Source organism: Phoca vitulina, unplaced genomic scaffold (genome assembly GCF_004348235.1).
Source record: "Phoca vitulina isolate PV1807 unplaced genomic scaffold, GSC_HSeal_1.0 scaffold4, whole genome shotgun sequence".
Taxonomy (NCBI): Eukaryota; Metazoa; Chordata; class Mammalia; order Carnivora; family Phocidae; genus Phoca; species Phoca vitulina.
Genome location: NW_022589707.1, coordinates 44,715,843 through 44,741,900, shown reverse-complemented (window position 1 = coordinate 44,741,900; position 26,058 = coordinate 44,715,843). Strand labels below are relative to the sequence as shown.

The 26,058-nt window shown below is 40.2% G+C and overlaps 2 protein-coding genes across 4 annotated transcripts in view; one reads left to right on the top strand and one right to left on the bottom strand.

The window, feature by feature from the left end:
• The first annotated feature begins 1,104 nt into the window (after positions 1 to 1,104).
• MALSU1 (mitochondrial assembly of ribosomal large subunit 1) lies at positions 1,105 to 18,559 on the top strand. Of its 3 annotated transcripts, XR_004299056.1 has the most exons (6): positions 1,105 to 1,379; positions 2,575 to 2,753; positions 8,185 to 8,266; positions 9,569 to 10,442; positions 16,655 to 16,819; positions 16,961 to 18,559. XR_004299056.1 is itself a non-coding variant. In XM_032401940.1 (4 exons), the coding sequence occupies exons 1-4, from the start codon at positions 1,124 to 1,126 to the stop codon at positions 9,748 to 9,750; spliced, it is 699 nt and encodes a 232-aa protein (XP_032257831.1). In that variant the 5' UTR covers positions 1,105 to 1,123; the 3' UTR covers positions 9,751 to 11,859. The 3 variants fall into 3 exon arrangements, 1 of the variants encoding a protein (XP_032257831.1); XR_004299055.1 differs by having other exon boundaries at positions 16,655 to 18,559; XM_032401940.1 differs by lacking the exons at positions 16,655 to 16,819; positions 16,961 to 18,559 and having other exon boundaries at positions 9,569 to 11,859.
• The window catches only part of IGF2BP3 (insulin like growth factor 2 mRNA binding protein 3), a 153,062-nt gene continuing 138,903 nt past the window's right edge, over positions 11,900 to 26,058 (bottom strand). The window contains exons 11-15 of the mRNA XM_032401939.1: positions 20,138 to 20,257; positions 16,305 to 16,379; positions 13,676 to 13,807; positions 12,880 to 12,993; positions 11,900 to 12,604 (exon numbers count right to left, since the gene is read on the bottom strand). Coding sequence (XP_032257830.1) covers positions 12,506 to 12,604; positions 12,880 to 12,993; positions 13,676 to 13,807; positions 16,305 to 16,379; positions 20,138 to 20,257 — 540 coding nt within the window. The 3' untranslated portion in view covers positions 11,900 to 12,505. The remainder of the gene's footprint in view (positions 12,605 to 12,879; positions 12,994 to 13,675; positions 13,808 to 16,304; positions 16,380 to 20,137; positions 20,258 to 26,058) is intronic.

The following is a 26,058-nucleotide window of genomic DNA, read 5'->3' as shown; positions in this document are numbered from 1 at the left end:
CAGCTCTCAAATCCTATGGTTTAATAGTGTAACTGGACCTCAGCATTCTTTGTTCTCACATAGGTGGGCCCCACAATGCAGGCTCTTGGCCTGAACAACACCATACAGAGAGTGTACACGAAGAAAGTTTTCCAAATGGTCCTTTACACCTCTGCCTCCCAACCCACCCCACCCTGGCTCAGAATAACAGATTTTCTTCATGGGATTTCAAATTTGCAAGGGAATCTTGATAATCTTCTTGGTAATAGGCAATGAGTAGGAAATTTCATGTCCTAATTCCAGTAATTATTGCAGGATTTATAAGCATAATGGCCAAGAAAGAACTCTTGAGACATTTTACAGTGCAACTTACTAAGCTTATTTAAGTAGCACGGGGACAGGACTCGGGGGTAGAAAGAGCGGCCGTTTTGCTGTATGAAGCTGGTCCTTAAACGCATAATGCTCAAGGGGGAGGGGAGGGAGGGGACGTGCGGGGAGTATTCGATCCTAAATATCTTCTTCGAACTTCTTCTACTCATAAAACTACTTTCACAAGATTTCTTCGGTGCTTATCATTCAGCTAGATATTAACTATTGGTGAGAAGTATAGGCAGTGATGAGACCCTTTAAGAATGTAGCAACCAGTACTATTTGATCCTTATCAGAACTATGCAGGCTATAAGTCAGCCCTTTGGGCTAAAGGTGAACATTTTTTTGCTTCTATCCCTGATCATAATCAACAGCAGCAACTTCCATACATTCAGTACCAGCTCTTTTAGGTTCTGTGGAGACCAGTTCAAAACAAACCAAACTGCTTTCGTGCAGTTTTCATTCCAGTGGAGGAAGACATTTAGAGAAGAGAGTGAACACCTTAGCGCACTGCACCACGACGCAGAGCAAAGCGAGGGGTGGGCAGTCAAATACCAGCCCCCCCCGTCTCCTACAGAACCTCAACCCAAATCAGCCCTTCCGGGTCACCGCCCGGCCCACAGGCCTTCAGACTCCGCCCACCTCCGGGCTCGGGCCCCGCCCACGCCCCTTACGTCAATTTTCTAGGCCTTGACGCATTGGCCTGGCCAATGGAAAGCCGACCTGCTCGGGCTCCATTAAGGCCCGCCCCGTGAGTCGTCGCTCGCCGAAGCCGATGGGCTCTGGAGGCTGTGTGGCGCGGCAGCTTGCGTCGCTGCTGTGGCGTAGGGCTCTATCCGCGGGAGCGGGGCCCTCGGTGGGCTCCGGGCCGCGGCTTGGGCTGCTGGCCGCGGGGCGGCTTAAGGCGGAACCGGCGCTGGGCCGGGCCTGCCTGACCCCGGACCGCGCGCGCGGCCTGCACGGCGGACCGGGCCTGGAGGAGCGGGCGGAGGGGGCAGCCGGTCGGGGGCGCCCGGAGTCAGGCACTGCAGGTACGGGCCTGGAGGAGGGCGGCGGCGGCGGCGACCCCTCCGGGCAGCCGGGAGCCAGGTCTCTGTCGAGGAGCCTCTCAGTTCCCCTATTTACGCATTTTCTCTTGGAGTCACAAAGCTCCTACAGCTCAAGAGCTGGAAGGGACTTCAAAGATGTTGGCACCAACTTTGCGTTTAACGGGCCAAGAGAGAAACTGACGTCTCCAAAACCCCAGACGTCCGAATGGCCGCATCGGACCCTTGGCATCACAGCCTCACTGTCCTCAGCTCCCTTCATACTCTTCCTAGAGTCCCGAGAAGTGGACTTGGCAAAAGTGTGAGGGTGTGAGGATTCTGAGGAAGAGCTAGGGCTGGAGTCCAAGAGATGCATAATAAGCGCTAATAGGAGATGGGGCCAATTGAAGGTCCTCTGATTATTGCAAGTTTTTAGAAATTTGAGAGATTGTAAACAGATCTCATCTGTGAAAGGTTGGGGTGTGAGAGGGAGAGGTCTTAGTGGACTTAGCCACCGGGTTGTTGGCAATCAGTTTTAGAACGTAAGAGAGCTACAGTTTACAGGTTCTAATACTCCCAAGGTAAAGAACAGAATATGCAAATCTCTACAGAAAAAAGAAAGGTAAGTTTTCACAGGTAACAGTTGCTACATAACCCAAATGGCTTTATAAGAAAACCTTGAGGATTCAAAATGAAAATCACTGTTAAAGTTTAGCTCTCACTGTTAAAGTTTTAGCTCTCCCCAAGGTTGGCTTGGGGCCTACTCATTTATTCTGCTAGGCCTAATTTTCTTCATCTCTCAAGTGTTAAGATTGTGGACCAGATACTAACTAAGAGCCTTTTCAGGTCACAGTTGTAGTTCTGTGCATGTTGGAGGTGTGTCGCTCATTTCCTCAAGTATTAGTAAACAGAAAGCCATTTGTTGTGGATGTATGGTTTTACTTGCATGTGGTAATAGCAAAGGATGTATGGTGGTTCTGTGTAACCTGAACATTCACTCTTCCCATAAAAGTTGAGTGATGCTGTATGAAATCACTGCCCAGGTTTAGCTTCCAGGAGGCCTGGACGCTGCTGTCTTTCAAAACATTTTAGATCTAAACACCCTCATGGAGGAGCAGTTTCATTGTTAGCTGCTGCAGCTGGATGCATACAGAATCTTCTGCTTGGCCACCTGACACAAGTGAATCCTTGTGCATTTCAGATCATACCGGTCCCAAGTTTGACATCGATATGCTGGTTTCACTTCTGAGGCAAGAAAATGCAAGAGACATTTGTGTGATCACGGTTCCTCCAGAATTGAAATATACAGATTACTTTGTGATTGGTAGCGGAACTTCCACCCGACACTTGCACGCGATGGCCCACTACATTGTGAAAATGGTAGGATGCTTTCTTTTCTCTTTGGAATCATTAACTTAATAGAAGAGTGTCAGTGCATCATGCTGAGGAGCAGCACTTAAAAAGTACATCCATCATGAGGTGATGTAAGAAGCCCAGATTCTCAGTATTTGCGTGAGTGTTTGATGTTCGTTGATAGTGAAAGTTATGGGGACAGATGAGTCAGGATATTTCTAATTCTGTCTCTTGTGGTCATTGAATGAATTAATTAATTAATTAAAAATATAAAAATAAATAATTTGAGGCAGGCTAGAAGACAGTATAACCCAAAGGAATTTCTAGAGCAGCACTGTTCATTGTGGTAGCCACTAGCCACATGTGACTAATTATAAAATAAAAATTCAGTTCTACAGTTGTACTAGCCATATTTCAGGTACTGAGTGGCCACATGTGGCTAATGGCTACCATATTGTACAGCACAACTATAAAACGTTTCCATAATTGCCAAAAGTTCTATTGGACCGTGTTGGCCTGTAGTTTAATTCAAATGTTTGAATGTGTCCAGTGTTTCCAAGCACTGTGCTGGGTATTGCAAGGATGGAAAAGATCTAGTCCTCACCCTCCAAATTCATAGGTCTAGTTGAGGAAAGGGAAGGCAGTTCATTTTCTAATTAGACTGACTAGGAATCAGAGTGAGGAATATACTTGGGAGGCCTTTAGCTGATTCTGGTAACACTCTAAAGGGGAGTATAAACTCTCTCAGCTAGTAGAAAATTAGTCAGACGGTTAAGACCAAAACAAAGTTAGATTTGCCTAGAGAAGGGTGGTAAAACAAGAAGGGGACTGAAAACAGAACCCTGGTGCAATATTGCAAAGCAAAGGAAGATTCCAAAAAGTAGTTGGAGAGACAGAAGGAGAACCAAGAGGGCATAGAGTTATAAGAGTTATAAGACAGGGTCCCAGGATCTCTGTTAGATGTTCTAGTGGGACAGAGTAAGATGAAGACTTAGAAGTGACCATTGCACTTGGAGATATAAAAGGAATGAGAGGTTTTACATTTTAACCATTTTACCATTTTTTAAAGTGTGCAGTTAAGTGGCATTAGTTACATTCACATCATTGTGCAGTCATTTACCACCATCCATCTCCAGAATGTTTTTCATCTTGCAAAACTGAAACTCTGTACACATTGAACAGTAATTTTCCATTCTCCCTCTCAATCCTGGCAACCACCATTCTGCTTTGTCTCTCTGAATTCAACTACTCTTAAGTACCTCATGTGAGTAGAATCATACCCTATTTATCATTTATGACTGGCTTATTTCACTTAGCATAATGTTTTCAGGGTTCATCCATGTTGTGGCTTGTGTCAGAATTTCATCTTTTGAAGGCTGAGCATTTTATTGTATGTATAGATCACATTTTATCAATTCATCCATTTGATTTTCATTTGGGTTGCTTCCGCCTTTTGGAGATTGTGAATATTGCTGCTATAAACGTGAATGTAGAAATGTCTATTCGTGTCCCTGCTTTTAATTTTAGGATTGGAATTGCTGGATCATGGTAATTCTGCTTTTAATTTTTTGAGGAACTACCATGCTCTTTTCCTTACTGGCCGCACCACTTTACATTCCCACCAGCAGTTCACAAGGCTTCCAGTTTCTCTGTATCTTTGCCAACACTTCTTATTTTCTGGGTTTTTGATCACAGTAATCCTAATGGGTGGAAGTGGCATCTCATTGTGGTTTTGATTTGCACTTCCCTGATGATTAGTGATGTTGAGCATCCTCTTACGTGTTACTGGCCATTTGTATGTCTTTGGGAAAAAGCCTAATGAAGTCTTTTGTCTATGTTTTAATCACGTTGGGTTTTTTTGTTGTGAAGTTGTAGGAGTTCTGTATATATTCTGGATATTAATCCCAAAACAAGTATGTGAATTACAAATATTTTCTTTCATTCTTTAGGTTGTCTTACTATTGGTAGTGTCCTTGGATGCACAAAAGCTTTTAATTTTGATAAAGTCCAGTTTATCTGTTGTTGGGCCTGTGCCTTTGGTGTCCTATCCAAGCAGTCATTGCCAAATTCAGTGTCATGTGTCAGGAAGCCTTTCCCCTGTGTTTTCTGCTAAAAGTTTTAGGTCATATGTTTAGTCTTTGATTGGTTTTAAGTTTTCTTTTGTAGATGGTGTAAAGTACAGGTCCAACTTTGTTGTCTTGCACAGAGATGTGTAGTTTTCCCTGCTCCATTTGTTGAAAGGACTGCCCTTTTCCCATTGAATGAACTTGGCACCCCTGTTGAAAATCGTTTGATTGTATGGGCTCTTTCTTTTATTCCACTGGTGTCCCTTGCTCACTGGTTTTGTTTTTAAGATTTTATTTATTTATTAGAGCACAAGCAGAGGGGGGTGGGGCAGAGGGAGAAGCAGGCTCCTCACTGAGCAGGGAGCCTGAGGTGGGGCTTGATCCCAGGATCCCTGGATCATGATTTGAGCCTAAAGCAGATGCTTAACCTACTGAGCCACCCAGGTGCCCCACCTTTTTAAAAAGATTTTTATTTATTTGAGAGAGTACACAGGTGGGTGGGTGGGCAGAGGGGATCTCAAGCCGTCTCTGCGCTGAGTGCATGGGCTGTCACGTGGCACAGTCTTGCGACTCTGAGATCATGACCTGAGCTGAAACCAAGAGTTGGATGCTTAACTGACTGAGCCACCCAGGTGTCCTGCTTGCTCACTGTTTTGATTATGAAAGCTTTGTAGTTAGTTTTGAAATCAGTAAGTTGAGAGCTCCAACTGTGTTCTAACTTTTCAAAATTGTTTTTGGCTATTTGGGGTCCTTTTAGATTACATAAAATTTTAGGATGGAATTTTCTACTTTTGCAAAAAAAAAAAAAAGTCACTGGGATTTTGGTAGGGATTGCATTGAATTAGCTTTGGGTAGTACTGACATTTTAACAATATTAGGTTTTCCAGTCCATGAATGGAGTGTCTGTTTGTTGATGTCATCTTTAATTTCTTTAGCAACATCTTGTAGTTTTCAGTGTACAAGTCTTTTGTCTCCATGGTTAAATTTATTGGTAAGTATTTTATTCTTTATGATTCCATTGTAAATGAAATTGTTAATTTCCTTTTCGGGTTGTTGATTAGGTAGTGTATAGAAACACAGCTGATTGGGCATGTTAATTTTGTATCCTACAACTTTGCTGAATTCATTTATTTTAACATGTGATTTTTGTGGAATCCTTGGGGTTTTATACATATAAGTCATGTTGTCTGTAAACCATGATAATTTTATTATTTCCTTTCCAATTTGGTTACCTTTTTTTTTTTTCCCCCCTCCCTTGCTCTAATTTCTCTGGCCAGAACTTCCAGCACTGTGTTGAATAGAAGTGGCAAAAGTGGGCATTCTTGGCTTGTTCCTGACCTTAGAGGAAAAACTTTCAATCTTTCACCATTGAGTAGGATAATAGCTGTAGGCTTTTCATGTATGACCTTTATTATCTTGAGTTTTATGTTTTATCTTTTCATCTTTTAGTTTGTTGAGTATTTTTATCATGAAAGGGTGTTGAATTTTGTAAAATACTTTTCTGCATAAATTTGAGATGATCCTGTGGCTTTTGTTTTTCATTTTGTTGATGTGGTTTATTAATAATATTGATTGATTTTCATGTGGAACCATCCTTCCATTCCAGGAATAAATCCCACTCAGTCATGGCATATAATCCTCTTAATATGCTGTTGAATTGGGCTTGCTAGTAATTTATTGAGGATTTTTGCATCAGTGTTCATCAAGGATATTGGTCTGTAGTTTTCTTTTTTCTTTTTTGTAGTGTCTTTTGGCCTTGGTTTCATGGTAATGGTAGTTTCATAGAATGAGTTATGAAGTGTTGCCTTTTCAATTTTTTGGAAGAGTTTGAGAAGAATTTGTGTTAGCTTTTGTTTAAATGGTAGAATTCACCAGTGAAACCATCTGGTCAGGGCTTTTCTTTGTTGGGAGATTGTTTTTTTCTTTTCTTTTTTTCTTTCTTTCTTTTTTAATTGAGATATAATAGTGTTTGGAGGGTTTCAATTTCATCCCAGTTCAATCTTGGTAAGTTGTGTGTTTGTAGGAATTTGTCCATTTTGTCTAAATTATCCAGTTTGCTGATGTGTAGTTGTTCATAGCACTCATAATGCTTTTTTTAAGAAGCCATGTCCCCTCGCTTATTTCTCATTTTAGTTATTCGGGTCTTCTGTTTTCTCTTAGTCAGCCTAGCTAAAGATTTGTCAGTTTTGTTTATCTTTTTCAAGGCCCAAATCTTGGTTTCATGGATTTTTATCAGTTTTGGTTTTCTCTAATCTTTGTTTCCTTCCTTCTACCAGCTTTAATTTGTTCCTCATTTCCTAGTTCTCTAAGGTGTAAATTTAGGTTGTTGATTTGGGAACTTATTTTTTTCATGGAAGCATTTATAACTATAAATTTCCCTCTTAACACTACTTGCTCTGTATCCCATTAAGTTTTGGTATGTTGTAATTTAATCTCATTTGTCTCAAGATATTTTCTGATTTCCCTTGTGATATCTTCGACTCATTGTTTTTATGGCTTTTTGGTTTTCCTTCTGTTCATTTCTAGTTTCATTTCATTGTGATCAGAAAATATACTTTGCAATTGCAGTCTTTTTAAATTTATTGAGAGTTGTTTTGTAGCCTGCATATGATCTTTCCTAGAGAATGTTACATGTGCACTTTAGGAAAATGTGTATTCTGCTTTTGGGTGGAATGTTCTATTAATGTCTGTTAGCTCCATTTAGCCTGTAGTGTTGTTCAAGTCATCTATTTCCTTACTGATCTTGTCTGGTTTTTTTATCCATTATTGAAAATGAAGTATTAAGTCTTCTATATTGTTGTGTTGTCATCTGTTTCTCCCTTCAGTTCTGTCAATGTTTGTTTCCATATGTTTAGGAGTTCTGATTTTTGGTGCATAGGTTTATAATCATTATATCATCTGGGGTATTTGACCCTCTTATCATTGTATTAGTATCCTTCTTTGTCTCTTGTAATAGTTTTTGACTTAAAGTCTATTTGTCTGATACTAGTATATCTGTTGTTTTGGACCATTTATAAGACCTGTTGGGAATAGAGACATGGGATGATAAAATCCCATGAACATTGTCCTGAAGGTGGTTGATGTACATGAGGACCAGATGTTAGAGCTTGGTCCTCCCTGCCTCAGAGACACCTTGGTAGATATGAGTAGGATGGCCCTTTCAGAAGGGTTTGGGCAGGAGGATTCAGTAGAGAGAGGACAGGAGGTAGGTAGGATTTGGGGGGGGGGGGGAATAGTGTCCTCAACTTATTTATTATGGGGTGTAGTTAATTTGAGAACTAGCCTGCTCATTCCTCTTAAGATCAAGAAAAATACCCCCACAGACCATCCTCAGTGAGAACAGAGACTTCCTCTACCCTCCCCCCGCTAATATATAATCTGGCTTTTTTCAGTATAAATACCTGAAATGTAAAAGTGAGCCTCATGTTAAGATTGAAGGGAAGGACACTGATGACTGGCTCTGCGTGGACTTTGGTAAGTTATTTTGACATATTTTACAGATAAATATTTGTTTTGTCCTAATCTTGAACTATTTTCAGCTGCAAAAGGATTTGAGATTCAGATTGCTTTTTTTCATGTGAAATTTTTATTATTTGTTTACAGTAAGTTTTAATTATAACCCAAGAGGTCTTACTAGCATGTGAAATCCTCACCTAATGTGATATGTATATAACTAGCCATGCAGGTCAGAAAGATGGTGGAGAGCAGAGTGGATAACATGGTAGAGATGGGAGAGGTCCCACAGTGGTGGTAGAAGGCTTGGGGTGTACATAACATTGGCCCAGAATGACTCTGATGAGGTGAAGGTTAAAGGGCATTCCAGGTAATGAGAAGGATAAGAGCAGAGGACTGGAATTTTGAAAAGACTTAATAAATTTGGGTATTAATATATACATAGTTTCAGAGTATTTCCCCCACAAGATCCTTATTAAAAAGGAAAAAACAGTAATTGTTAAGAACTGTGAAGGGTCTGAGATTTTATAACAAGTTAGCTGCCCAGTTTCATGGGTATTAGTCAAAGACTCCAAGCTATTCCTGGGTTAGAGATGAAGGACAGTTTTATTACTCATCACAGTAACAGTAGCAGCATTTTTTTTCCTCACCAGCTTCCCTGAGCCCCCGTTTCTAATAGAGAAACACAGGGCCAGATGACAGCTGCAGACAAAGTTCTGAGAGGAACCCTGTTTATAATGGGCAGGAAACAGACCCACACTTGCTATGGTGGAAGACACTTTTTCTGCTAAGGCTGAGGACCACGTGATTCAGGTGGGAGTGGGGAGATATAGCCTGTGCATTGTAGGATGTTTAGCAGTCTCCCTTCTCTTCTCCAGCCCCATTTGTGAAAATCAAAAATGTCCTGAGAACCCCTGCTATAAGTAAACCTGTCCTTTGCTCCGGAGGGAGATGGCCTCTGAGACTGTTCACTACACGGTCATCCTTGAAAAGATAGTCTAGAACAAAAGGCAGTCCATGCTTTGCTCATAGGATATGCAGAAATGTGATACCCATGGAGAGTGAAGTTAACATCACCAGGAATGTTACATACTGCTCTCATGTACCTCCTGTATGATGCACTTAGAAAAGCAGAATGTCATTTCTATGGTATTTTTGTAGGAAAGGTATCCATAATTTGCATTTCTATTAAATCCCCAGGTAATCCTAATCTGGGGTCCATACTTTGACAACCACTGTTCTATCACAGAGGTTTGTGAGAGCACAAAAATAAAAGCTAATGAACTGCTTTATTTTTAACTCTTATCTGTCCTTGATTGATAGGCAGCATGGTGATTCACTTGATGCTTCCAGAAACCAGAGAAACCTATGAATTAGAGAAATTATGGACCCTACGTTCTTATGATGACCAGTTAGCACAGATAGCATCTGAGACTTTACCTGAAGACTTCATTCTTGGAATAGAAGAGGACACATCATCCCTGACTCCAGTGGAGTTCAAATGAGAATAAAATGATATGAATTGTTTTAGTCATTATCAAGAGTTGGATTGAGTTAGTTACTTCTTAAAAATACAGCTCTGAAACTCCACCTGATGATTGGTCAGGTTGTTGTCAAAACAAGCCTTATCTGTGGGCACTCATGCTAAATAAATGAATGTGGAAATTGTAGGTAAGTGAGCTGATTGTCACACCAAGAATCAGTACATTTAAACTAAAATTTTAATATATTGTTTTTATTCCTGAGATCCCAGCAGGATTTCCCAGAGTTAACATCGGCCCCTGTACTCTGCCCACAGTTTGATTTTGCCTAAGTGTAAATCTTATTCTGGAACAGCCATTTTTTTTTTTAAATAAAGCAAAAAATATAACCACCCCATTGGTCTTATTACTTTAAACTTACAGTTCTTACTTCATAGGCACCAGCAGTATCAAGATCCACAGTAAGTACTATGGAATGAAGAGAATACAGTAAGCACCAATATCTAGTGGTAAATTGAGACTGACGTAGTATTACTAAAAATCTGAGTTTATAGCTTGATTAAATTTGAACATTGACATTTTTTCGAAAAACCAGAAATAAAACATACCATACACCAGGCTGCACCTACTGATGAAAAACTTTATTCTGCATCAAGGTATCTGGAAAACGAAGCTGCATTTGGGGCACATTACAGATGAGGAATGATCCATGTGCGGTGAGTACAAAACTCAATTACAGAATTAGATACTCCATTACCATTGCTTAATTAAAGGTAAAACATGATTTGCTAAAGGCTAGAAGTGAAATATGATAGAATTTTAAACCAGCAGATATAAATGCAGCACCTATCTGTGTATATATATATATATAAAAAAAACAACAAACATGGGAAAAATTAAACACTGAGGAAGAGCTCTGGCCTAAGCACATCTCACCTGAAATCCAACCAGAAAGCCAGTCTATGATTTTATTTTTGCAATTCATTATATGAAAAAATTATGAATGCTACGTGAATTGTGTGACAAAGGGCACTTTTTGGCTAAAACTACAAAATAAACTGGTTTTCTGAAAACATTTAGGAAAACATTTCAAGTCATTTTCAAAATGTTTAATTGATAACAGTGATCTTCAGAAAAACGTTATCTAGTCTGTAGAAATTCATCTTGAAATACAAAGGAGCCCATATTTTTCAAAGGCTTATTATATATGCCCTTCAGATCAGTGTGATAATGATGACTGATTATTCAATGAACAAAAGCAACAAACAATTCTGAGAGCACTGTGGCCTTGGAGACCACCCACACCCACATAATTGTACATACTAGGCTCTGCCATCAAGTTAAGGAATGGGCACATGAATTCAGTATCCTGTATCAAAGGTCAGATGTGTTCTCACAGTCAGATTATATTCCAAATATTGTTTTCTGGTATCCTCTACTTTTTGACTTTTCAAATAATTGGTTGCAGAGAATACAGAAATCCTGCTGCATTTTATGTAATATTTTAGGTGGCCTTATATTTTTCTTGATCGATCATTGTTTAAAAACCTTCAAAATAGCTTAGTGAGGCTCATGACAGTGCCTGGCGCATGGAGATGTAGCCTTGATACTGCCCTTAAACACTGTCCCACCGTCTGAGTACCCCATTGGTCTTCACAAAGCAGTTCTGTCGGGGTCTGCTCATGGTCTGAAGCGTGTTGGCAAACTAAGCATCCCGTATGACAAGCTGAAGCTTGCTTTTTGCCAGAGTCCACAGGGGCTGCATCTCTTCATTGATGCACTTTAGGTAGTGATAGTCTAAAGCACAAAGCATTTTTATGCATTTAATCACGTACCCAAACAAAAAAACTGAAGTCTCCTGAAGCCATTTAAACTAGCCGTTCCAAAACCTCCTGCAACCACTTTGCTCTGTTAGTACCATCAAAAGAGTTCCCTACCATAAACGAAAAACTAAATGGTATTGCTGCTCTCCAAATATAGGCACTGCTCCATATCACTGAACATTTATTGGACTTTCCAACTAATGGTGTCAAAAGCCTCAAAAAACCTGAAATTAATTTTCCAGCTTTACGGTCACCAGCCAGAAGTAAAATTTTTCTGTTATTTTCCTGTTAGCTAATTAAAGTTTTTTAAAAAACTGTTGGACTTTTATCTTTATAAAGTATATAAAATTTTCCAAAAAAAAAAAAAAACAAAAACAATTTGCTTTCATTGCATTACTGAATACCTGAGGTAGTTGAGTAAAAATGCACGTTTAATACCCCTGCCAACACCATTCAGCACTTCCCTTAGGTTATTCATGTTAGTGTTAGATAAAAATAAAACTGAGAACAGTTTTTCTATGCTAATAGCTTAAGTTCCTGTAATCATTGCATTCTGATCCAATTTTAACAATTGGACTTGGGAGCAATCTATATTTTATGAATTTAGTGACTGCATCATTAAGCCGATTTCTGGCATTAGGGGGGTATATTAAGAAAAATTAGAATATTTGTTACACCGAGAATACAACAAAAGGGAAGTGCAGAGCTCCTCTGTTTCCCTCCCTCCCCCCACTTATTTATTTTTTTAAAGCTGGGTGTCATACATTTCAGAGAGCATAAAGTATACATTCTCACAGAGACAGGAGTTCAAAAGTTGCCTGGTCCTCAGAAACAACTGGCTAGGTAAAAACTTGTGCATGTAATTCTGGATATTAGGGGTTCAGCGCCCGTCTGTTGGTTAAGCAATCTGTCTTTGGTTTGGCATCTGCCTCTGTGGTGGGCTGTTTCCTGAGCCTTTACTTCCGTCTTGACTGAGGTGGTCCACTTTGCAGAGCTTTCTGCTGTTGGTGCTGTTTTACCTGAGTCAAAATTTCCTGAATTTTTCTCTGGGCAACCTGCAAAAGGAGAGAGATTTGAAATTTCTACCTAATCAAAGGTTACTAAAAGTGATTTTACTCTTCCATTTCAACAACTCCAGATTTGAAGGTTAAAGATACATACTAGTTTAGTTTCCTAGTAGTCTGAAATTACCTGCTAAAAAGGGATTAAGTGTGTTAAGCACCAAACAACGTTGAAGATTGATAATGGGGTGGGGGCACACCCACAGGAGAATTGCTTCCATTTGGGAAAGAAGCAAAAGAGCTTGCTTATCACATTAGAGCCCACTTGCCTGGCAAGCATAGAAGTGACCAGTTATTTTCACAACCACTTGGTCATTCTCATCAGGTGTCTGGTCACGAGGGACAACTACTTCTGCACTTGACAAATTCTGGAGCTCATTCACCTGAACAAGATAAACACAGATCATGTTAAATTGAGGTTTTAAAAAAATTACCATTTGCTGAGCACTTACTATGTGCCAAACACTAAACTGTGGCTTTACAAATTTCATCTAAACCACCGATAATTCTATCAGGTTATCAGTACTGTGCCCATTTCAAGATGATAGTAAACTAAGACTTAGCCAAAAAAATTGATTTGACCCATTACACAAGTGAGTGGCAGAACGAGACTGAATCCCTGAAAGTCTGATTCCAAAGTGGATGCACTCAATTACTTCAAAATTATAGCTTTGAAAACACCTTAGAAGTTATATGTGCTAAAGAGAAACTGGCAACCATTTGCTTTTTTGTTACAGAGGTAGGTTATAAAGGTAGATGACATTTTAAAAAGTTTTCTTTCCATCAAGTGTGCAAAAATCAAAAGCTGAAGTTACGTCAACCAAAAACGCTAAATGCCCCTTGTACATGAGAGTCCTCCCACACAAAGTGGGCTGGAAGCAAGGCATTACTTCGACTAGTGCTGACACCAACACTCAGGAAGAACAGAAGGCAGTCTTCTCCAAACCTTGGCCCAGATGATCCTGCTTTTTATAAGTTAGCCCAAATTCAGGGACTTGGAACTCCTAAGTACCTTTCAACGCTTTCCCTTTCATACCACTGCACAGGTTTTGCTGAAGTACTTGCCGTTTTGCCTCCTTTTCCAATAACTCTGCCAGCAGCAAAGGACGGCACTCTGATATGAGCTTCAAGTTTCACCTCTTCTTTAGGACTAACAAAGTTTTCTTCTTTAATTTTTCCATAAATTCTTCCCTGAGCCTACAGATGAGAACATATTCTATCAGTGTCATTCATGAAGGTCCATTAACTTCAGAGATGGCCCAAATCCACTGGAATGGCTCTTGGTAGGGACATCTGCAGGGGACAGACTGTTGCAGATGGCTTAAGAGGCAAAGTTAGGAAGGTTCACAGTAACAACCAGGCACCACAGAGGTGGCAACTGAATGACTGACCAAAGAATACGATTTGTTCTTTGAACAAAAAGAATTAAAGCCAACTAGTACTCGGCCTAACTAAAAATAAATCATTTTTGTGGGCAAATGGCCATTTGCCCTCAGACTGTAAAAGGTAAAATCTTTCCTGCTTTCAGTAAGAAAGTAATTGCGTTTTTCTTGAGGCTAAGAGATGGGAAAGAACTGCAGAGGCAGCTGTGGCAGGCTCACACCTGCTGAAAGGATATTTTCTATCGAAGGGTTTCTTCATCTTAGCCGAGTGGCTTCTACTTTGAATAAAGCGACAAAATCAGGTTGACACGCACTTATGATACTTACAGTCAACACATCCTGATACCTACTGCATACAATGAGACATTATACTTAAACTTCTATTATGTACAGCCATTAATTTGCTCTAGTATATACCAAAGGATAAAGAAGTCAGAGTTGGTTTAATCTGACAAGCTACCAGGGTAAATCATAAAAACAAAAGTACCCAACACATTTTACATTTTCATTGGTGCAGAAATAAGCTCATTAGAGGGGGTTACAGAAAAAACAAAATCCATCTTGGTACCCTATATTCCATTCATTTTCAAAGTCTCAGGCCACAGATCTAGGTATTAACACAGTCAAAGGACATAGGGATATACATCTCTCTTTCAAAACAAAAGCTCTCGAATTCATCAGAAAAAATATGGGATAGGAGGTTTACCACTCCTTAGATCTCTAAAATAATTCACTTGTAATTATCACTGATCACATAAATATTTAAGCATTACAGCTTTTCTTAAATATTCCATTTAAGATGACTATACCATACCACATGGGCATTGAAGGATACAGGGAAACAAACCGAGTTTCCCAGCATACAATTATAGGAATTATAAGATAGTTCCATTTATAAAAAAGAGATCAGCACCAAGAAGAAACACAGTAATTGATGTCTATGTTTATCTTTTAAGATTTCAAACTAAAAGTGACTGATCCTGTAGGTTTGGGATAGGAAACAGTTTGCAACATTTCTGAGTTAGGACTTCAACTGCCTGGACCAGAAGGCTGGTGTGAGAGACTAAATTTCTTCACCTGAGTTAGAGCCTAGCCAACTGCACCCACATCTCAAAGCACCTCCTTTTGTTTCCTGTTCTTCCTGTAAATGAAATGAAAAAAGCTTTGGATTTTTACTGAAAAATGGCCCATAGAAAAGAGAGCTCTATGACAGTGATATTTTAATAGGGGGGGAATTGGGGAGAAGTAGGCACTGTTACTAGCCACATTTTAGAGCTAAGGGAACGTAAGGTTCAAGAGTTGTCCTGTTACACAGGTGGTAAGAATAAGACATGGGTTTGGGATAAAGTAGTTAAATTCGAATGCAGTAGTTATTTTTACAACACTTGTACTAAGTTTTATGGGAGAAATCATGTACTTGAAAGTATGCGCTTGAGAATTTGGCAGAGTCAGTCTGATTCACCCCGAGTCTGCTGAACACCACCACCAGCTTATTTATATTGTGCTTCCTATGTGGCAAGGAATATTCTAAGCACTTTATATATTCGTTATACCTTATAACCTTGTTTCAACCTTGTGGGTGTTCTAATCCTCATTTTACAGCTGAGTAGCCAGAGAAAGGTTAAGTAATTTGCCCAAGGTCACACAGCAGATAAATGATAGAGCTGGGATTTGAACGGGCAGCCTGGATGCCCAGTCTCTGCTCTTCATCAACTCTTAGTATACAACGAAGGGCATTCCAGCTGCAAAGGTCCCAAACCCCAATAAATATAAACAATGGTTCACACCAGAACAAATGCCAGAAGAGTTCCTACCATTTCTGCTTGTAAAATTGGAAGTATTAGAGTGATTTGTGGTCAGACTATGGACAAGGGCTCAGAGTTAATACAAGGGTAAGAGAAAGGGGGGCATTTTAATTCAAGGTTAAGGCCTCTCAAGGACAAGAGGGAAATTTGGGGAACAAGCTTTCCACGGCATAATAACCGAACAGTTTGTAAATGTCAGTCTTAAAGGTCTCACCTTCGCATAGTAAGAAGGCACTGAGTAAATTCTCCTTTGGGAGATAGGTAAACCCAGCAACCATTACAAAACTCTCAAAATTGAAACAAAGTCTGCTTTTTGTTTGTTTTTTTTGAAGGGTAACTCTGGGTATGTTTCTACTCTGTTCTTAGCCTTACGATTTTCCATTGGGAGATTGTTTTTACTGAGTTTTATTAAGGGAGAAGCCAGGATATGGAGTTCCTGAAAAGAAAGCATTAACATTCTTTGAATCCATTCATTTGTTACATGTGCACACACTCTAGAACACATACCTTGAACTGAGCCTCTGGTGGCCCGGTGATAATCACCATCCTCACTTTAGCATCTGGTGCTTCAGCTGGAGCAATCTGTAAGACACATCAAGGGGGGATGACACGTTCCGGTGCCACTGACAGAAATGTTACACACACCAGCCTGACATTTGTGCACAACTTACTGAAATGTAAAATGAAAGCCTTCTGGAAGAAAGCTACAGAGCAGCAGTGACTAACATGGGTTCATTATTTCTGGCTCCTGCCATGAACTGAGCACTTACACAGTGCCCGGCCCTGATGTAAATGTCCACATGCAATCTCAGCTAATCCTCACTGGGTTCTAATGAGGTGGTACCTGTACTTTACAGAGGGGAAACAAGGCTGAAGAAGTTGAGTTACCTGGCCCATCCATGATCATATAGCTAATCCAGCTGGAGGGAGAACTGGATCTGTCTCCACTGCCCATGTTCCTCATCATTACACCAATGGTGCTCAAAGTGTGATCTTTGGCCCATATGCATCAGCACCCCCAGGTCTGTATGTGCAAGAAACTGCTATGTTCACAAATCTAAGACTATTGGTAAATTCCCCTGAAGTACGCTCGTTAGAATAACATGAAATAAACTAGCACTAATTTGGCAGAAGGAAAGTAAATGGCTTTTCTATTTTTGCAGAATATATGAAATCACACAAAAAGCCTGGGCCAGGGGAACTGTTGCAGAGGCTACTGAAGGGAGAGGAAACCAGCATTCTTCCGCAGTCATAGGATTTGGGGACCCAGCTGGTAGTTGTTTTAAAAGAAAAAAATTTGCTAGACATATGGTGTATAAGAAGCAAATTCTTACTATTTACCAAATATATGATTATTATGTAAGAACAGGAAGCAAACAAATGATAAAAACTACCCCAAATTCTACCATTCATTATGATCCCTGTCAGTTACTAATGTAGTCTACTAGATCTCTTCCCACACATGTTTACAATCAAAGAATGTTTTTATTTTTAATGGAGTCATCTTTTCTCTCTTCCTCTGTCACCTACAGCCATGCTAATACTATTCCTACTTTATGCTGGGCACTAATTTTGAGTCTATAACAGAAGCAAATAATTACTTCCCTTTAGTCTAGGCTCTTAGAATTATTCACAGGAAACCCCTGGGACAAAAATATCATTCTTTATCTTTCTGACTAGATCTGTCAATACTGGTGGGGGGAGGGCTGGGGCTAAGGGCACTCATACATGGAGGTTAAGAGTATAAATTGCTATAGTCTCTGAAAAGCCTGAAAACACATGCCCTTCGACTCACCAAATCTACTTTTATAGACTTACCTTAAAGAATAAGTTTGTATGTAACATTTTGGCTAAAAGAACTCTGTCCATCATGGCACTATTTGTGCAGAATAAGTTAGGAACAGTCTAAATGTCCAGTAAGTGAACACAAATAATTAGCAAATACCAAATATATACCTATTAAGTACATATATGAAATTTATATGTAAATCTAGCAAAGTGTTAAGAATGGTGGTGCATCTTTCAGATTATGCATGTTTCAGACTTTCTTGGAAACAAAACATTTTACCCTCATTGTAAAACCTCTAAAGCCTGAAAGAGAGAACACTGAATACCTAAATAAGCAGTTTTTCCAAAGCCAATCTACTAGGTTCTTGTTGCACGTGTCAAAGACTTATTTTTAACTCCATCAGGAAACTTGTAGCACAGTGAAGTTGGTTCACCCCTCAGTCTTTTACCATCTCTTTCCCTTTACCTGTTTATCTTGGCTGCATTTCCTGTTCATGTATTTTGTTATCTTTTGCTACAAGAGAGCACATGAGGGCTATTTCTGTGTTTTGCTTTTTTATTAACTATTTACTTTACATACAGTAAAATTCATTCTTTGGTAACAAATGCATAGGCAGATAACCACCACCGCAATCAAAAATAGTTCAGTCACTCTCCACAATTCTTCCTGGTATCTCTCTTTGTATTCAAGCCTATCTTCCACCTCCAGTTCCTAGCAACCACTGAATTTTTTCTCTATCCCTATAATTCTGCCTTTTCCAGATTTTACATACAATTGGATCATAGAATATGCGACATTTTGGGTCTGATTTCTTTCCCTTAGCATGTAACATGAGATCCAACCAACATGTATCTATCAATAGTTTGTTCTTAATATCCTCTGTATAGGTGGACCACAGTTTATCTGTTTGCCCTTTGCTGAACATGTGCTGCTTCCCCTTGGGCGATAGCTGCAAATAAAGATGCTATAAACATTTGAGTCCAACTTTTTTGTGTACTATTTTTTTTTTTAAAGATTTTTTTTAATTTTATTTATTTATTTGAGAGAGAGAATGAGAGAGACAGAGAGAGCATGAGAGGGGGAGGGTCAGAGGGAGAAGCAGACTCCCTGCCGAGCAGGGAGCCCGATGCGGGACTCGATCCCGGGACTCCAGGATCATGACCTGAGCCGAAGGCTTAACCAACTGAGCCACCCAGGCGCCCCGTGTACTATTTTTTAAGATTTTATTTAGAGATTCATTTATTTATTATGAAAGAGTGCACATGTAGAGGGGAGGGGCAGACTCCCCACTGAGCTTGGAGCCCTACATGGGGCTCAATTCCAGGATCCTGAGATAATGACCTGAGCCGAAATCAAGAGTTAGAGGCTCAACTGACTGAGCCACCCAGGCGCCCCAGTACCGTATTCCTTTAAATAAAAAATTTTAGGGGCGCCTGGGTGGCTCAGTCATTAAGCGTCTGCCTTTGGCTCAGGTGATGATCCCAGGGTCCTGGGATCGAGCCCCGCATCGGGCTCCCTGCTCGGCGGGAAGCCTGCTTCTCCCTCTCCCTCTGCTTGTGTTCCCTCTCTTGCTGTCTCTCTCTCTGTCAAATAAATAAAAATTAAAAAATCTTCAAAAAAAATTAAAGTTTTTTATAAAACATTAACAACAAAAAACATCCCACTAGACTGATGTTTTCCTGAAGAAAAATTTCACTGCATCAAGCCATTATCAGTTTGTGCATACCTTAAAACACAATGAGCTATCTCTGTTATCATATTGTTTCTCAGCATATCAAAATACAGAATCTTCAGAGCACAGAATTCTCTAGTTGGTGGATACCATTAACTGTCCTCTGATACTTGTTATCCCACTTTCCGTAATAATAAAATATTTAGCTTAACATTTCCCTGTTGCTCTTTCAGCTGTGTCTGGCCTTGTGATGCAGTTTCTTATTAATGAAATGGAGATAAAAATATCTTATGGCGGCTAGTAAGAAATCTCTGTAAGAGGAAGGTTCTTCGTGTTCTCCAACTGGCTGGACCCCAGATTTGTGAGAGCACAGAATTTTTTTTTTTTTTTTAAAGATTTTATTTATTTGACAGAGACACAGCGAGAGAGGGAACACAAGTGGGGGGAGTGGGAGAGGGAGAAGCAGGCTTCCCGCCGAGCAGGGAGCCCGATGCGGGGCTCCATCCCAGGACCCTGGGATCGTGACCTGAGCCGAAGGCAGACGCCTAGCGACGGAGCCCCAAGAGCATAGAATATTGTCATTTGGGGCCAAGAGGGACCAAGGCCATGCCTGGGGAAGATAAGCTAGAACTAACCTAGGTCCAGGGACTTAGTGGGCCAAAACTACCACACCAGCGCTGGACTGCTTACCTCCAGACTACTTTTTTCTGAGAAGGCAACTTCCTTTGTTGAAGCTGTTGTTCAGGGTTTTCTGTTAAACCCCGTGTAGCTGCAGTATGGACTGCCACATTCAGTTCGATTATTAAGTGGCAGGACGACTCATGTTCCTGTGACCTACTGTCATTAAAGCACTAACAGCCACGGTTGGCAGAACAGTACCTTAATAGAAGCTCCTGCAAAGCGAGAAAGCTGCTTGATGTGCTGCCCCTGCTTGCCGATAATGGCGCCAACAGACAGGGCTGGGATGAACAGATGGACAGTCTCCGTTTCTGACTGCTGCTGTAAAGACAGGACATACGTGTGTATTTGGTAAAATTAGGCTATTATCCTTGGCAGAGGGGTGGGGGCATCCTCATACGGTAGTGTGGTAAGAGTTTACCTGAAGTTGAGAACATCTCCTATTCATCCTGAAAGCATCTGAATTTAAAAGGTCACTTTTCTCTACACAGTTTTCTTCAACTTTAGGATGTCACTGATTTACAGATTTAAAAGGTAAGTCAGAGTCATAAAGTTTAGATTCTTGACAAGTAAGTGAAATTCTGGGCCACACATCACTGAACACAACTGCATCCAAGGACACCAAGTCTACACTTTATCGGTGTAGGTTTTGCTTCATAAACACATACCTGATGAACTAGTCTCAAAGGGAAGAACTCCCGAGTCTCATTACATAGGACTGAATTGTGTAAAACCTTACTACCACCATTCAGTACACAACCACACCCAAACATAGGACAGATTAGAAGAGAACTCTCACTCTAGTGGCAAAACGCCTAAGATTTTTTCCCATATAGTTCATTATTCCTCCCATCTCTGCCCTTCCTTTGCCACTTAACATACGGACAAATTGGAAAACATTTTTAAGGCTAACTCCTCAAAGGTTCTTCAAATGTGGATTTTATCTATACACTTCTCAACTTCCTACTTCAAGCCAACTATGTCCTTCCTGAATCATATCCCTTCAAATAGTCATTCTTGTAGGGCTAACAGACACTCAAGAGAACACAGTGACTGGGTTCAAAAAAAACACCTAATCCAAGATTCAGTGATGTTACTGGTGAGCTACAGGTTCTAAAATGCAGAAGCAGTGCACATGTTCATATATTAATACTTGCCTACTTTTTTTTTTTTTTTAAGTAGACTCCATGCCTAGTGTGGAGCCCACCGTGGGGCCCAAACTTACAACCCTGAGATCAAGACCTGAGCTGAAATCAAGAGTTGGACGCTTAACTGAGCCATCCAGTTGCCTCAATACCTGCTTACTTTCTAACAACATTAAGAAAAACATACTTCCCAGGATAAGTCAATTCTAAGAAATTTACTCCAGGAAATATTTTTTATTTTCTAAGACTTTTTTGGAGCAATTTTAGGTTCACAGCAAAATTGAGAGGCAGGTACAGATTTCCCATATATGCCAAGAAATATTTTAAGATGAACCATAACTGAATATACTAACTTAATATGCAGTTTTTTAAAAAGTTCACCTACCAACTAAGATTTACAGAGATATTAGAAGATATACTGCAGGGCGCCGGGGTGGCTCAGTCGTTAAGCATCTGCCTTCAGCTCAGGTCATGATCCCCGGGTCCTGGGATCGAGTCCCACATCAGGCACCCTGCCTGGCAGAAAGCCTGTTTCTCCCTCTCTCACTCCCCCTGCTTGTGTTCCTGCTCTCGCTATCTCTGTCTCTGTCAAATAAATAAATAAAATCTTAAAAAAAAAAAAAAAAAGATATATTGCAGTAAGAAATGTACACATTAACTACTTGGTAAGAAACACTTCACAGAATTCTCTCTTGAGCCTTCTTAAATTCCTGTTATGGAGGATACGATAAATTCCATTTCCAAGTACTCAAGTTGTCCCTCAAGTACTGTAATATGTTCACACAGAGCCATGAAACAGCATCAGTCTAATTTCTAATTTACAAAACCCTCTCTAAATTCGTAAAGTCTCGAACAAACAGGTCAATAGTTTGGCTTTCAAACATCCCAGGAACTAGGAAAATCTTTAGAACATGATCATTTTAGGCAGTTTCTGAAAATCTTAGTCAAAGGAAACAGGAGCACTGGGCTCATTCATTTTTACTGGATGTGGAACAAATTTTGGGCTACCTAATGTTGGTCCACCAAATGACCTCCACTCTTCCAACACAAAAATTACCAGGGGCATTATCAGCTCCATCTTCTCCCTATTAAGCCCAGAGAGCATGGAGCACTCCATACCACAGGTCTATGGGGAGATGCTGCTCAACAGCAGAAACCCACGTATGGATGAATCAGCCATTCCATTTGTCCCTCGACACGCACTTAACAGAAGGCCGTTCCACCACAGGACACAGTTTACTCACACTATTTGGTAGGAATTTTTTTTAGTAGTCTTTATAGTTTCCTTCCTCTGAAGCAAAGATTTTTAAAAACTAAATTAATAAACAGAAACCCTGGAAATAACAAAAAGGCTGGGCTGGTTCTTTAAAGGAAAACCTTTTGTCTATGTATCAGTTAAGAAACTGAAATGGGGGCGCCTGGGTGGCTCAGTCGTTAAGCGTCTGCCTTCAGCTCACGTCACAATCCCAGGGTCCTGGGACCGAGCCCCACATCAGGCTCCCTGCTCACTGCGAAGCCTGCTTCTCCCTTTCCCACTTCCCCCGTGTTCCTGTTCTCGCTCTCTCTCTGTCAAATAAAATCTTAAAAAAAAATTGAAATGAGAAAGGGGGAAATATAAGATAAAAAGATACAACAATGTCAATAAATCTGAAAATGTCAAAAATCTGTCTAGTAGGATTTACCAAAAATCGGAAAAATTTACATTGACCTAAACAACTGTTACTTCTATAATCAACTAATTACCTAAAGAAAGCACCAACCGGGTACCTGGGTGGCTCAGATGGTTAAGCATCTGCCTTCAGCTCAGGTCATGATCCCGGGGTCCTGGGATCAAGCCCCACATCGGGCTCCTGGCTCAGCGAGGAGCCTGCTTCTCCCTCTCCCTCTGCCTCTCTCCCTGTATCTCTGTGTCTCAAATGAATAAATAAAATCTTTAAAAAAATTTTAAAAAATTAAAAAAAAAAAAAAAGAAAGCACCAACCCCAAATAAGTCTAATTCTTCCAGGCAAAATGCTCAGGAAGAATGACCAAACCCTGTGGAAAAGAAGACGTGGGAAACTAGGTAAGGACAGGGGAGAAATGGATTTAATAAGCCAAAATAGTCAATGAATGGGAACATGCTACAAATAACATGTCTGTGGTTTTTTTTTTAGATTTTATTTATTTGACAGAGACACAGAGGGAACACAAGCAGGGGGAGTGGGAGAGGGAGAAGCAGGCTTTCCACCTAGCATGGAGCCTGATGCGGGGCTGGATCCCAGGACCCCGGGATCATGACCTGAGCCGAAAGCAGACACTTAACCAACTGAGGCACCCCCAAATAACATGTTCTAATTTGTTTTTTTACCGTAACGATACAGCTTGGATCTCATTCATTCATTCATATGGCCCTGCCTCATCCCATTAAACAGGTTAGTCGTCCAGCTAGACTCACCACTGCTGACTCATCTCCGTGCATGTGTGTGTGTATGTGTGTACTTAACAATTTTCAACTAATTCATGTAATACTGCAATCAAATCTTTGTATAAAAAATTGTGCCCTTGTACAAATACCTCTACTACATAGATTCTTAGAAGTAAAACTGCTTGAGTCAAAGGTTCTGAACGTTCAAAATTGATCATTATCAAGTTATACAAAAAGTTTCCCACTCTGTCCACACAGAATGGTGGAATCCCAGTTAAGACATTCATGGAACATGTGAGTGCTACCTTTGTGTTTAGCATGGTGGAAGATGGGTAAAAAGCATGCTGAGGTCAAAATTCAAGTTTAAGAAGAAGGTAACTATGATCAGGGAGCAGGGGTATACAGGAGTCCTGTGTGGTGACAGTTTGTGAGTTTTCTCTGTGAGGTGCATCACCTCATCTACACCTCACAACCCGTACAACTAATAGAAACTAACAGCATTTCCATTTTAAAAATGAGAAAACCGAGCAAAAGAGATTAAGTGACTTGTACATGGTCATATATTGATTAGTGTTGCAGCCAGCATTCAAACATAGACTTCTCTCTCAAGCCATGTTTATTTAAAAAAAAAAAAAGGACATAACTGTGTTTCCAACAGCTACAGATATGCTTTGTAATACAGAGCTGCAGAAGTGACTCTTAAGAACAGCCCAGGGGCGCCTGGGTGGTTCAGTCAGTTAAGCGACTGACTTCAGCTCAGATCATGATCTCAGGTCTTGGGATCAAGTCCCACGTGGGGTTCTCTGCTCAGCATGGAGTCTGCTTGTCCCTCTTCCTCTCCCCCTACCCCACTGGAGCTCTCAAAACAAACAAAACACAAACACACGCAGTAGCCCAAGAGAACTCTCAGCTGAGGAGGTGCTGCCTTCCCTGGTGGTACCACTCTTCTCTCTACCTTGGTATGACTTCCTGAGTCAAAAGAAATTTCCTATGTGTAGTTGGCAAAAGCTTAAGCCTTTGATTATCAATGTGCAAAAAATGGCACCAGAGATAGTCCATTAAAAATTCTTTATTTGGGGGCGCCTGGGTGGCTCAGATGGTTAAGCCTCTGCCTTCGGCTCAGGTCATGATCCCAGGGTCCTGGGATCGAGCCCCGCATCGGGCTCCCTGCTCCACAGGGTGTCTGCTTCTCCCCCTCCTTCCTGCTCGAGCTCTATCTCTGTCTCTCTCAAATAAATAAATAAAATATTTAAAAAAAAATTCTTTATTTGGGGGGGCACCTGGGTGGCTCACAGTCGGTAGAGCATCCAACTCAATCTCAGGTCTTGATCTCAGGGTTGTGAGTTCAAGTTCCACGTTGGGCGTGAAGCCGCCTACTTTAAAAAAAATTCTCTATTTTGAAGAAAAGGGATAACTAAAGGTTAAGAATGATGTAAAGGGGATCAAAAGGCACAAACTTCCAGCTATATAATAAGTCATGGGAATGTAATGTACAGCTTGATGACTACAGTTAATACTATACTGCACATTGGAAGGTTGCTAAGAGAGATCTTAAAAGTTCTTATCAACAAGGAAAAAAACCACTATGCTATGGATGTTGACTTACTGTGATCGTTTTGCAATATATACAAATATCAAATCATTATGTGTACCCGACACCAATGTTGTATGTCAATTATACCTCAAAAAAATTTACAAAAACTTTAATAGTTTAATTGAAATCACACACAAACAAAAAAATGAAGCTCCAACAGAACAAGGATCCGACAGCAACAGGTTTGTTGTCTCATCAGCACACACCCATCTTATGAGTGTTTAAGGTACTTTATAACTTAAGAGTCTCAGTGTTTGTTTCCACTTGAGAATAAAATAACCACATCACAGAAAAGTTTAAGAAAGAAATTCACAATTCCTTCATCTTTACCTGACAGTTATTTTGTTGTATCTGAAGGTACTATTTTCAAGATCTGCAGAAAGTTCGGTTTCCATTTTTTCACTAATTTCTCTAACACTGCAATCAAATCTCTAAACATAAATCTTGTGCCCCTATACAAATACTTCTAAGATTTTATGTAATAGAAACGCTGGATCGGAGCATTAGCATTTAAAACTGACAGGTTATTTCCAAATTCTCATACTAATACATTTATTTTATGGTCAACAAATACATATTCAAGAAAGGGGGAAATCATCTTATCTTGAACCACGCCTTTCACACTTATGAAACAGAAAGCAACATCAGATTCGAGACCCCAGGCCGTGTTTTCTACAAATGAAAATCATCTGAACCGTGCTCTTCTTTCTAAGTCTCTTCCTTGACCTGTAACCCACACGTACCTCCCATTTCCTGTTAAGAGTTAACCCCAAATTCAACTCCAGGAAATATTACTGAGGAAAATCATTGGATTCTATTTCTTCGGCATATGTATAAATAGCTGTACTACTTTCTTTACAACTTAGTATTCCTGGTGTTTCCCAGGACGTCATAACACACTGCAGGTCTTAATACAGCGGTCAGCTACATGGAGCCTGCCTGATCTCCATATAAGCACTCTTAGAACAAATATACCAGA